Raw genomic sequence first — 12,287 nt, forward strand, 5'->3', positions numbered from 1 at the left:
AGTGCTGGTGATACAAGACCGAAAAAGAAATGATCCCTGGACTCAAGACTTTCTATCAAGGGGACAACTAGTACACATATAAGAATATATAAATTTTGCCTAGACTGTGGAGTAGATGCAGGGCAATGATGCATTTTAAGGCTGGAAAAATAGTTTGGAGCCAGGTTGTGAAGGGCTTTAAATGTCAAACAGAGGAGTTTTACTTTGTATTTCTATAAATCTTGTATCCATAGATACCCAGATACTCAAGTTGATGTTTTTTATCAATTTGGAAGTTTCTTCCAGCAATGTAGATTATCGTTCATCCATGGTTCCCCAATCTGTGTGACTCTGGTCCATGTCCTCTCATAAATTTGCCACAGGCAGTCTACCCAATAGGCCTTCCTCACTTTCTCCTGCTAACAAGAGTCTCAATAGGGCCCTCTAGCAATCTTCTTGTCATCCTTTATCCTAACCTTTTGACCAGCCTATCTTCTCTCATCCTCTATCATATTGTTTCTTTTTTTTTTACTTTTATAAAATATTTATTTCAGTCACGTGTTCTAAAAACACATCTATATGCATATGTATGTATATATGTATATATCACAATCAAGCTCTCAGACATACCCTTTTTTGAGGTAGTTACCATCCTGTTTACTCACCTCTTTTTTTCCATCATGGGAAGAAATTTTAAAAATGTTTTTCACCTATGATTCCTGACCTTTACCCTCCAATTTGAAACCTCAGCTGCTTCTGCCAACAGCAGATTATCTAGATAGAATGTTTTGTCCTTGGCATGGCATACAAAGGGTTAAATTCAAGGAGCAGCTTACCACTGACTGGGTTAGAGAAAAGAAAGAATTAGGCAGTATTATACCTCTGCCTTCTCCTAGCTGCTTTTTGAAACCCCTCCCCTTTTCTTTCCTCTACTGATTTTGGGAGGATATGAAATTGTTCATTCTTCAAACTTGCTAGAGAATTGATATCATCCAGTACTACCTCCCTTGGGCCAAAGATGTTTTAAATCTGCCGTCTCAAAAGAAATCTTCAAGACAAATACCCCCATGCCAACACTTATTAACACATCATTACCCTCTGTTTCCAAAACATAAGCAGCATTCCTTAAATCTTGGAAGCCAGGAACTGCTGAAGAAAAGTTAGAAAACTCAGAGTTCAGTTATTCAATCCCCTAAATCAGGGCTGTCTGAAGCACGGGCCGTGCGCCCCCATGCAGCCCACCTGCGTCCTCCACAAGCACAGAAATCGACACAAATGCTTTAGTTAAAGCACTTATGTCAATTTCTACGCCCATAGAAACACAGGTGGGCCGCATAAGATCACACTGTGGACTTTGGACAGCCCTGCCGTTAAGTGATGCTGCATAATTCTAAGTGACAATTATTTGGTAAATAGGGATTAAAAATGTCAAAGACTAACTTTGTAAACAATGAAGATTAGCCATGTCAGCAGTGTTCTCTCAGGTGGGAAAAAGAGGAAGATTATGCAAGTAAATGTAGCCCTGGTCTAATCAATCAAAAGAAAATATATTACAGATAAAATTTATGTAGTAAAAGGGAAGGTTTCATTTTCTTCAGGTTATAATTAGCCTTAGTCTCTTTACTTCAGGAATAATGGCACCCAAGTTGTTGACTTCTAAAAATCTGAAGCAGATCCTGTATAGAAGCCTGAAAGGCTGGGAGAAAAAATTCTTTGATAATGCTTTGGATGTCTTGGGTGCCCAAAACCTGTTGAACATGTTTGCCCACATCATCATTAATTATTTTACACAGTTTCCCAACTATATTCACCAGGACACTTAGTGATCAATTATCTAGTTCTAGGATCTCACAGATACTTCTCACAGCATTATTCATTTCTCTAAGCCTGGTGTAAACTTCATTCGAGGATAGATACCAAACACAGATGTTATATCAAATACCTTTTGGAAATGATTAACAGTTGCTTGTAAAGTTCCAAGGCATGGCATATCACCCTTTTTCTTGAAGGTCTTCCAAAATGGTATCGACAATAAATAGATCTTCCAGTTTAATGCCATCTTCACACTTTTCATATCGCTTTGTATTATGCCAAGGCAACAGCTCCTCAGTTTTTCCAGGAACTAGACAAGTCCTTTAGAGATGTTAGCTGGTCTGCCCATTTCTGTTGTGGGAGGAAGATGCTCAGATCCACATTCTTGACTGTTAGCTTTATTATAACTATGGAAGGGACTCTTGCTCTATATTACTATTGGAGTTTTTGGATTATTTATAATTGAGTCAATGCTGGTTAAGATGTTGAAGTATTTCTGCTCAAACAGGGCCTGGTGCTGGCTCTCTGGCTTTCTGTTGTGTTGATCTCAGAATCTCTGTTGTCTAAGAACTCAGATTTTTCTTCCCTGAGAAGTTCCTGTAATTTTATGTTTTTCTTAAGTGATTTCTCTAGTTTCTTTACTTGTTGTTTGTAAAGTCTTAAATAATACGATGAGGGCCGGCTTTCTAAATCTTTGCAGAGATTCTGATTTTCACATGGAAGTTTATTATTCTTGGCTTTAATGTTCCTTAGTTGATTCTGGAATGATATGAGAAAGTTTTTATAATTTGGTGTGCCATCCAGATCTACAAAGTCCTTTTTTGTTCTTTCGGTATCTTTATCTTCTTTATAGTGCCTTAGTTCCTTTCGAATTTTTCTAATTTTGGATACATAATAATCAATCAAGGTAACTTTATCCATGACAGTCTGCATTGTTTGTTCGCAAAGCCAGTTAAAAACTCTTGTCTGAGAGGCAACATGAAGTTCTTCCTCTTTTTGTGATTTGTGAATTTCTTCCTGCAAACAAGAAAGAGTTTTGGGTTGCTCCATCCATTTTTGTTCACACTGATGGTATTTTGCCAGTGTAGCTTTTTGATCTTTTTGAAATTCTTTCACTTGATTCTGTTGCTGGGAAACCATGACTACAGATTCTTCTTCAAGTTCAGCGATTTTGGATTTCACAGTATCCACAATTTGTTCCAAGTCGTTAGCTCGTTTTTCTTCCTAAGCTGTTGATTTGCTTCGATGAGTTGAAGGATCACATTCTGCTTCCTTGTACTGTCTGTCATCCACCAACCGTTTTCAAGTCTAATTCTCTGTGATGATGCTTAGGTTTTTTTCCATGTGTCCTTTCGACAAAAAACACTGGTTTTAAGCCATTCTTCGTGAATAGTGCACTTATGCGTTCCCATTCTGCTTCTTCTTGCTGACTCTCTGTCATAAGTATGTCTGATAATTCAGTTAATGTAGGGGATGTCAGTGGAATGACCAGCTCTGTGTGATCAGGTGAAATAGGCCAAGAAAAACTGATCTGACCAGAAGTCATATTCCAATATAATAATTCATTAGCATCCTGGTTCAGATTTGATGCCATTTTCCATACAGCCAAATAGAGCAGAAGTTATCAGTAAAGAACTCCAATGGACCTCAGTCTTGGCAAGTACCTCTTGCAACTTCTACTTGGTGGTTAAAAATTCCTGTTTAATGGAGAGGATTCTGGGAAAATGGTGGAGTAGGTCAGAAAATTCCAAGCTCTCCAAATTTCTCCCACAAATGAGATAAAATAGTGCCTCAGGGCAAACATAGAGTGTTAAAAATAAGATTAGGGGCAGAACAGTGGTCCTCCTGGGACAGTCAGAGAAGATATGAAGAAAAATCCCAGGAGGAGGTTTGGTCCCTGTGAAGAGTAAACACCTCCAGGTTAGTTCTACTTAAACAACAAGTGGGTGAGCCCTGTGGTAAGATGTGTTGGGAGGTAACGTTGACTCTAGCCACAGGAACTTTTACCCTTAGATGGTGAGGGGAGTTGGGTATCTGAGCTGGGGAAGATCGAGGGAACCTCTGCTGACAAGGAATGCCAGACCCAGCTGGGCTTTGGAGGCAAGGCTCTGGGTGAGAAGGGACCAGCCCATGCCTGGTGAGTACAGAAGCAGTGGGGTAGGAATAGGCCAAGAAATATCTAAACTGATCTGACTAGAAGTCATATTCCAATCTAGTAATTCATTAGCATCCTGGTCCACAGCTGCTGGCTGTGGACATTTACTGAAGGTGGAGGTTTCTGTTCTAGGCCAGAAGGGAGAACTGAAGGATCTGAGGTCAGAGACACCATCCCCCATACTCCAGGGATAGAGGTGATTACAAAAAAATAAACTGCCACACACAAAAAAATGAACAGACAAAGAAAGAAAGAATTAAACCATAGAAAGTTACTATGATAATAAAGGAGACTGGGGTTTGTCTTCAGAGGAGGATACCGAAGCAAAGAAACCTTCTTCTACCCCCAAAGTCAAATGGTCACTTGCCCAAAAAGAATTCATAGAACTTAAAAAAGACTTTAAAAATCAAAGGAGATTGAGGAAAAACTAAAAAAAAAAAAAACCCCAAGAAGATTTTGAAAAGAAAGCCAACCAATTACAAAAGAAGATCAAGAATCTTAAGGAAGAAAATGATTCCTTGAAAATCAGAATTGGGCAGGGGGAAGCCAGTGACCAAGACATAATAAAACAGAATATAAAGAATGAAAAAATAGAAGAGAATGTGAAAAATCTCATAAGAAAAAACAGCTGATCTGGCAAACAGATCAAGAAGAGAAAACATAAGAATAATTGGACTACCTGAAAACTATGATCAAAAAAAGAATCTTGATACAATAATACAAGAAATAATTAAAGAAAATTGTCCTGAAAAGTTAGAACAAGAGAGGAAAGTAAAAATAGAAAAAATCTGCTGATCACCACCCGAAAGAAATCCGACAAAGAAAACCCACTGGAATATCATCATCAAATTCCAAAACCTTCAGCTCAAGGGTAAAATATTACCAGCAACAAGAAAAACACAATTTAAATATGGCAGTGTCACATTAATCACACCAGACCTAGCAGCAGAGACATTAAAAGACTGCAGGTCTTAGGCACTATATATCAAACAGCAAAAGAACTGGGGTTTTGGCTGAAAATATTGTACCCAGCAAAGCTAAGCATAATCTTGAATGAAAAAAATGGACATTTAATGAATTGTCAGACTTTCAGGATTTTGTTAAAAAACAAACAAATCTGAACCTAATAGAAGATTTGACATATGAGAGAGCTAATAATAAGACACAAACAAAAAACTAATTACAAGGGACTCAGTAAGGATAGATTGTTTACCTTTTTTATGAGGAAATGTAAAACCTATATCTAAAATTTTTATTAGTAATTGGGTAGTTCATAAGAAAGATTGGGGTAGACCTGAGTATGATATGATTTTAAAAAGCCAAACTGTTTAGGAATAGCTAAAAAGAGTAATTATCTTATATAAATGAGCTATGAGAGGAAGAACCAACACAGAGGAATTAGATGGGGGAGGAAGGCTGGTAGTTCTGGAAACCTACTTTCATCGGGAATGAGTTCAAGAGGGAACAATAAATATATATCTAGAAGAATATAAAAGTCTTCTAAATTGTGAAAGAAATAAAACACTAAGGGGGAGAGGATAAGGGAGGGATCTTTAGAGGGGAGGTGAGAGAAAAGGTAAAAGGGGGCTATAGAATGGTGTTTAGATTAATGAGAATGGGAGGATAAGGGAGGGATACCTGGAGGGCGTATAGGGTAAGTAATAGGAGGGCAAGGTAGTGGGTAGAAGTAAAATAGAGGAGTTAGGAGGGATGAGGAATAAGAGATACACACAAACATAAAATAAAGATCAGGAGCAGAATTTGTTAGGGAAAAAGGAGCAGGGGTGGTGATCATGATCTTGGACAAAGTTAAGGCTAAAATAGATTTAATCAAAAGAGAAAACTGGGGAAACTACACTTTGTGTCAGCCATATTCATCAATGTTGTTTTGGACTATTTAAAATAGCTCGACAGCATAAGGTTGGAATATTGCTCTGGTGTAGGAAATGAGGAATTGCTGAACTTGAAAAAATAGGGAAAGACTTGGATTTATGAAGGAAGAAGTTATCCACCCTCAAAGAAACGGAGGGTAAATAAGTATAGCATTGTCTTACATGGATCCATCTGTCTATGTATGTGTCTACATATGAATATGATTATAGATATCTAAGAATATGTATGTGTAAGTGTATGTATGTAAGCGTTTATGTGTGTGTGTGTGTGTGTGTGTGTGTGTGTGTGTGTGTGTGTGTGTATATATATAGTTGTGTGTTTGCATGCCTATGTATGAATATGTGTATGTATGTGTGTATATATATATATATATGTATGTATAAATCTGTATCTGTATAGAAACATGTCCATGCTTAATTGTGGCCTTCCAGGGTCGGTGGGGGGGAAGTAAAAAGTGCACAGTAGAGAACCAAAGAAAACTTACAAGGAAGGAAAGAAAAGATGGACAGCACAGAACACAACATGTAGTGTTTATTATATAGGCTTTCTTGAAATGGAAATTTATTGCTGTATATTTTGAATCCTCTCTTATGTTCTACTGTGCACTTTTTTTCTTTTGTATTTAACTTTGTTTCTTTTTCTTATTGTGTATTTAAGTTTTAGTATTTAAGTTTAAAATAAAGAAAAGAAAATGGAAAAAAAATTGCTGTTTAATGAATGACTGTCCTGAAAGACTTCTTTTATCATAAAGAATGTCCACAGCTCCACAGGTGTTCACCTTTGACCCTGGCCAGTTCTTTCTCCATATCATTTCTCAATGCCATCCCTTCTCTTTTTGCTCAGGGCTCTTTGTTGGTTGTATGTTGCAGCCTACTGACACCCGCTATTATGTGTCTCTCTATTGCACCCTACGTGATAGTCATGTGTAATTCTCTGGAAATTGTTAGATTCATTGTCATGTTGCCATACACTAGTAAGCAACACTGGTAGGGTGATGGAGTTGTGGGTCAAGAATCTATGAAGCAAACTTGACACAGATTAACTTCCCACTCAGATGATTTAACTTGAAATGCACTGTAGGCCTCTTCTTAGAAGGAGGTTGAAACCAACTTTTTTCGGACAGTACTTTAGTACTGCCTATGAAGAAAAATAAAATTATTTTATGCATCCTTTTTGTCCTACAAACACCGCTAACATAGTCTATGTCTGTCTGCTTTTATGTATGAATATACACTATGCTGATTTATACTGTGTGAGAGAAAAGCAAAGAAACTCGGTGTCCCCAACTGGGGAGTAGTTTTTAAATTTTATTTTATTCAGAACTTAATATATACCAAATAAAACAAGTATTTTTGTTATAAAATAGAACAAAAAAAGAGGATTGCAAGAAACTGATTTTATTACACATGGCTTGCTTTTCCTTGGCATTTAATAAATTTAAATTGTAACTTTCAAAGCTATCCTGCTTTTTTTATGTTTCCTTTTAGCCTTCTTTCTGTTTTCTTCTGTGCATCTCTTTAAATTCCTCAATGACCCCTTTTTATTTCTTTTCTTTTCTTTTGAAGGGTTACTGTTTTCTCACCAGATTTCTCCTCTCCTAACCCTATCCCCCTGCAATTGGGGATAAGGGAAAAAAAACTTTTAACAGATATGTGTAACTAAAACAAATCCTCACATTGTCCATGTTTAAAAATACATGGCTTATTTTGCACCTTGAAGCCATTACCTCCTTTTCAGGAAGTAAATAGCATGTTTCACCATTAGTCCTCTGGAATTGTAGCTGGTCCATTGATCAGAGTTCTTAAGACTTTGAAAGTTGTTTTTCTTTATAATGTTGATGCTTTTGCATTATTGTTTTCTGGGTTCTGCTTGCTTTACTTTTGCATCAGTTCACAGTAGTTTCCCAGATTTCTCTGAAATTGTCCCTTTTTTATAGTGTGATAATATTCAGTGAAATTTATATATCATGATTTGTTCAGCCTTCCCCAGCTGATGGGCTTCTTCTTAGTTCTGGTTCTTTATGATAATAAAAAGAGCTATTATAAATATTTTTGTGCATATAAACCCTTTTCTCCTTTCTTTTATCTCTGGAGCGTAGATCTGGTAGTGGTATCATTGGGTCAATAGTTATACAAGTTTAATGACTTGTTGGATATACTTCTCAGTTGCTTTTCAGAACAGCTGGACCGATTCACAGCTCTGCCAATAGTGCATAAGTTTGCTTCTGTTACCTCCAGTTCTCTGTCCCCTCCATATGTCATTTTCCTTTTTTGCCATTTTCACTAATCTGATGAGTATGAGTTGGAATCTTGTTTTAAATTGCATTTCACTAATTATTAGTAATATGGGAGTAGGACTCAGTGGCCTTTAAAGTCCTTTCAAACTCTAAATATGTGATCCTATGAACATACTGTTATATGCATGCAGTCCAGCCTGTTCTGTTCTTCTTCAGTGCTGGACCTGATGTGTCTTAGTCTGCTTAATAGCCCTTCTTCATCTCAGAAGAAACACTTGTATATATATATATGTGTGTGTGTGTGTGTGTGAGAGAGAGAGAGAGAGAGAGAGAGAGAGAGAGACAGAGACAGAGAGAGACAGAGAGAGTATAGAAAACAACACAACAGAGACTTTAAATGGCCTAGAAAAAATTCCAGATATCATTTTCAGCATCTAGTGCAGCTCCTGGTACGTAGTAGTGGATGTCTAAAAAATACTCAGTTTGATTAGTTGAATATTGAATTTGATTAGTTGAACCATCTATATAGTTTCGTTGAATCATCTATATAGATTGTGTTTTGTTTTTTTTTTAATTGGGTCTCCTCTATCTCATCAAGACTGGAAACGCAAGGGCTACTCACAGGCCAAGTCCTGCTTTAATCAATATGTGCCTTTTGACATACTCTATTTTAAATTCTGAGCCAGTTCACCTCTCATTAGGCCACCTGATTCCCTTCTCCCCTAACTACTCTTCCAGAAGCTTACCATATTAATGCTGAACTTGGTCCAGACAGCCTATCAGTTTAGCCTAATGCATCTCAAAATTCCTGAACTCAATAGTTCTGATACCTCAGTTTCCCTGGTAGCTGGTAGCTGATATATGCCACTGCTCCTTGTACTTCCCTGAATTTCCAGTAGATTTTTTTAAAATGCTGTGTCCTCGTGTCAGTGTTTGGGATCTTAGGTTGATTAAACACTATGCTACCATGTCAGTTCGCTTCTCCAAATGGCCAATTTTGGACAATCGCTTAATTTTGGGGCCACAGCCTCCAGACACACTCTGCATCTTATAGCCAAGAGATATTAAAAATAATGGGTCACAGTTCTAGAGAGTTATCATCCCTAAGTATGATTCCCCTATCTGTATATCCATCCCTGGTTCCTTTCTTGATCTTCCATTGTGCATTCGTTTTTGTTTAGTTGTTCGGTTGTGTCTGACTCTTTGTGACCCCATATAGAGTTTTCTTGGCAAAGATACTGGAGTGGTTTGCCCTTTCCTTCTCCAGTAGGTTAAGGGAAACAGAGATTAAGTGACTTGCCCAGGGTCACACAGCTAGTGAATGTCTGAGGCCTGAATTGAACTCAGTTCTTCCTGATTCCAAACCCACTGTTCTGTCCACTGAGACAGTCAGATGCCTCCAGTCAGGCAATACCAACTGCCTCTTGAACATTTCAAACTGTATCCCATAGACATTTCAAACTCTGCATGTTCAAAACAGAACTCATTACCTTTCCCTGCCAAGGCCTTTTTTCCTAACTTCCTCTCACCATTTAAATAAGCCTTTCTGGTTTTTTTTTTGTTTTTTATTTTTGTTTTTTGGCTTGTGTGTTTGTTTTTAAGCTACCCAGCCAACTGCTGTTATTTGGATGTTTCTTTGAAGTAGATCTCTCATGGTACAGATTTTTACTGAAACACAACTTTTCCCTAGTCTGTTACCCAGGATTAAAAGGCAAGCTATTTTGTAACTCTTGTGGGTGAGAATAGACTTGGCGATTTATACCTTTTGCTTTCATTATAGGGAGAGAACGGGAGAGAAAAACAGGGAACTAGAGAACCAAACCTTCTTTGGTATAACACAAGGAAGGAATTGTCCTAGAATCCGTATTTGTAGATACGCAGTGGAGCAAAATTGAGAGGATGCAGGTATACTTTAGACCCTATCTCAACAAGTAGTAGATAGTGGGCAGGCCTTGTAGTAAGAAAGACCCAGAGTCAAGCCCTCCTGATACTTGCTACCTGAGTAACTGTGTCCTAGTCATTTAGCTTCCTAGTGCCCCAGGCTTCCAATTGCTCCTTTATCTTTCCTAGCTCTGACCCAGCCCAGAGCAAATTTGTGGAACTCCTTGCAGACTTTTTATATTAAAGCAAGCTGTGACATATCTCTGTTGAAGAAAAAAAAGTAACAATTTCTGAAAACAAGATAAATGGAATTATATAACAAAAGTAGATACAACTTTAACAGATTTAAAGTTGCAAAATTAACTTGTCTTGCTGTCTTCCTTGGGTCTTGATCTTTAAAGTCATTTTCCAAGTCTGGAAAATCTAATAAGTAAATATATTAATGTTCAGAGCACAGTAGGAGACTTGCGCGTTCCTTATTTTCTTGAATAATAGTGTGATTATAAATAGGAACTGTAGCATTTTATGTATAGTAAATGATGGTAAAAATCTGGTGAATTACTAAAAGGGGCAATTCAAAAACAAGTTGTCAATGAATGCATTTCAAGGCTTAGTTTATTTTATTAGGAAAAACAAAATTAGAGTGTAGGAGAGGCAGGAAGATAAGATTCAAAGAAATTAAAGTTATATTCAACATATTGCTTGGAGTTATTTTCCCACCCCTGACATTTCTAATGTGTTTTTGAAATGCATTTTGAAAAATGAAAAACATCCTGGGTTTAAAATCACTTCATTTACATCCTTAAAACATTCTTCATCGAGATATTTACTACATAAGCATTTGCTGGCAATTCTTTATTTTAATTGGCTACATTTTTATGTGGCAAGATACACTGAGCAGAAAGGTAATGAAATATGCCTGACTCGAAAATGATTAATCCTTAAGTTTCATTTTCAGGTATCTTACATTCTTTAGGTTAAAACTGTTTCCATTTTAGTGTTCCACCCAAGAGTTCTTCCTGATTGTTAAAGCCCTGTATCACCTGAAGATAGAAATTCAAGCCTTAATTCCTGCTATCAATTCCCAAGTTAAATCAGACTTGCTCAAGCGCTTCCTTTTGGAAATTCCCGAGTATCTCAGCCCAATGGAGGATTATTTCAATATACTCAATGAACAAGCTGCCAAGTAAGTATCAGACCTTTCATTATTTCTTTTAAAAGTTCATTTGGTCAGGCCTCATTGATTGGGGACCAGTTCAACAAACTGTGGTGGGTGAATGTAATGGAATATTATTACCCCCAGGAGACAGTTAGTGGCAAGAATTTGAAGAAGCAAGAGAAGACATAAACTAAATGCAAGGTAAAGTAGACAGAACCAGAAAAGCAGTATGTATAATTCAGTTATTCAGTCATCAAGCATTTATTGATATGTCAGGTGCCAGGGATACAAAAAAAAATGGCAAAAATAGTTCCTGCCCTCAAGGAGCATGTGTTTTAGTGTAGGAGAGAACATGTAAAGAACTTGGCACATGTAATATACATACAGAGTAGACGGAAGGTACTCTGAGAAGGGAAGGCACTAGTGCTTATTTGGACTTGGAAGGGCCTCTTTTAGAGGGACCAGTAAGAGCAGTCCAGGCGTGGGGGATAGCCAGTACAAAGACAGGAGATGAGGTATTGTTTTCAAGGAACTACAAGTAGGGAACCAGTCGGATCATAGAGTTTGTGGAGGGGAATAAAGCGTAAGAAGACAGGGGAGATAGAAAAGGGTCGGTTATAAAGAGCATTAAGCGCCAAACAGAGGACTTTGTATTTGGTCTGGATATAATAGAGGGTCGTTAAAGGTCATTGAGCAGAGGAGTAAGCCATATGGTGGGACTTTTGCTTTAGAAAATCACTTTGGCAGTTATGTGCAGGGTGGGTTAGAATAGGGAGAGACTTGAGGAAGGGCAACCAATTGAAAACTATTGCAGTAATCCAGATAGAAAGTGATAAAAGTCTGAACTAAAGTTATGGTTAGATGATTGGAGAGACATGTGAGAGAGTTGTTAAGGTAGAAATGACAAGATTTGGCAACTGATTGGAAGCTTGGGGATTGTGAGGTGAGAGGTTAAGGATGATACTGAGGTTGCCAGCCTAGGTGAGTGGGGGGATGGTGGTGACTTTGGTAGTTATAAGGAAATTCAGAAGAGAGGGGGGTTTATGCAAGAATATAATGAGTTCTCTTTTGGATATATTGAATTTGAGATGCCTATGGGACGTAATCTAGTTCAAGATGACCAAAAGGCAGTTGGTGATGTGTGACTTTAGCTCAGGAGAGAGACTAGGTCT

At 37.5% G+C, this 12,287-nt stretch overlaps 1 protein-coding gene across 1 annotated transcript in view; it reads left to right on the forward strand.

Annotated features, from left to right (window-relative positions):
* Nucleotides 1–12,287, forward strand: part of MSH3 (mutS homolog 3) — a 202,550-nt gene that overhangs the window by 102,511 nt on the left and 87,752 nt on the right. The window contains exon 14 of the mRNA XM_036764612.1: nucleotides 10,955–11,142. Within this exon, the coding sequence (XP_036620507.1) occupies nucleotides 10,955–11,142 (188 nt within the window). The remainder of the gene's footprint in view (nucleotides 1–10,954; nucleotides 11,143–12,287) is intronic.

This window comes from Trichosurus vulpecula, chromosome 1 (assembly GCF_011100635.1).
Source record: "Trichosurus vulpecula isolate mTriVul1 chromosome 1, mTriVul1.pri, whole genome shotgun sequence".
Lineage (NCBI taxonomy): Eukaryota > Metazoa > Chordata > Mammalia > Diprotodontia > Phalangeridae > Trichosurus > Trichosurus vulpecula.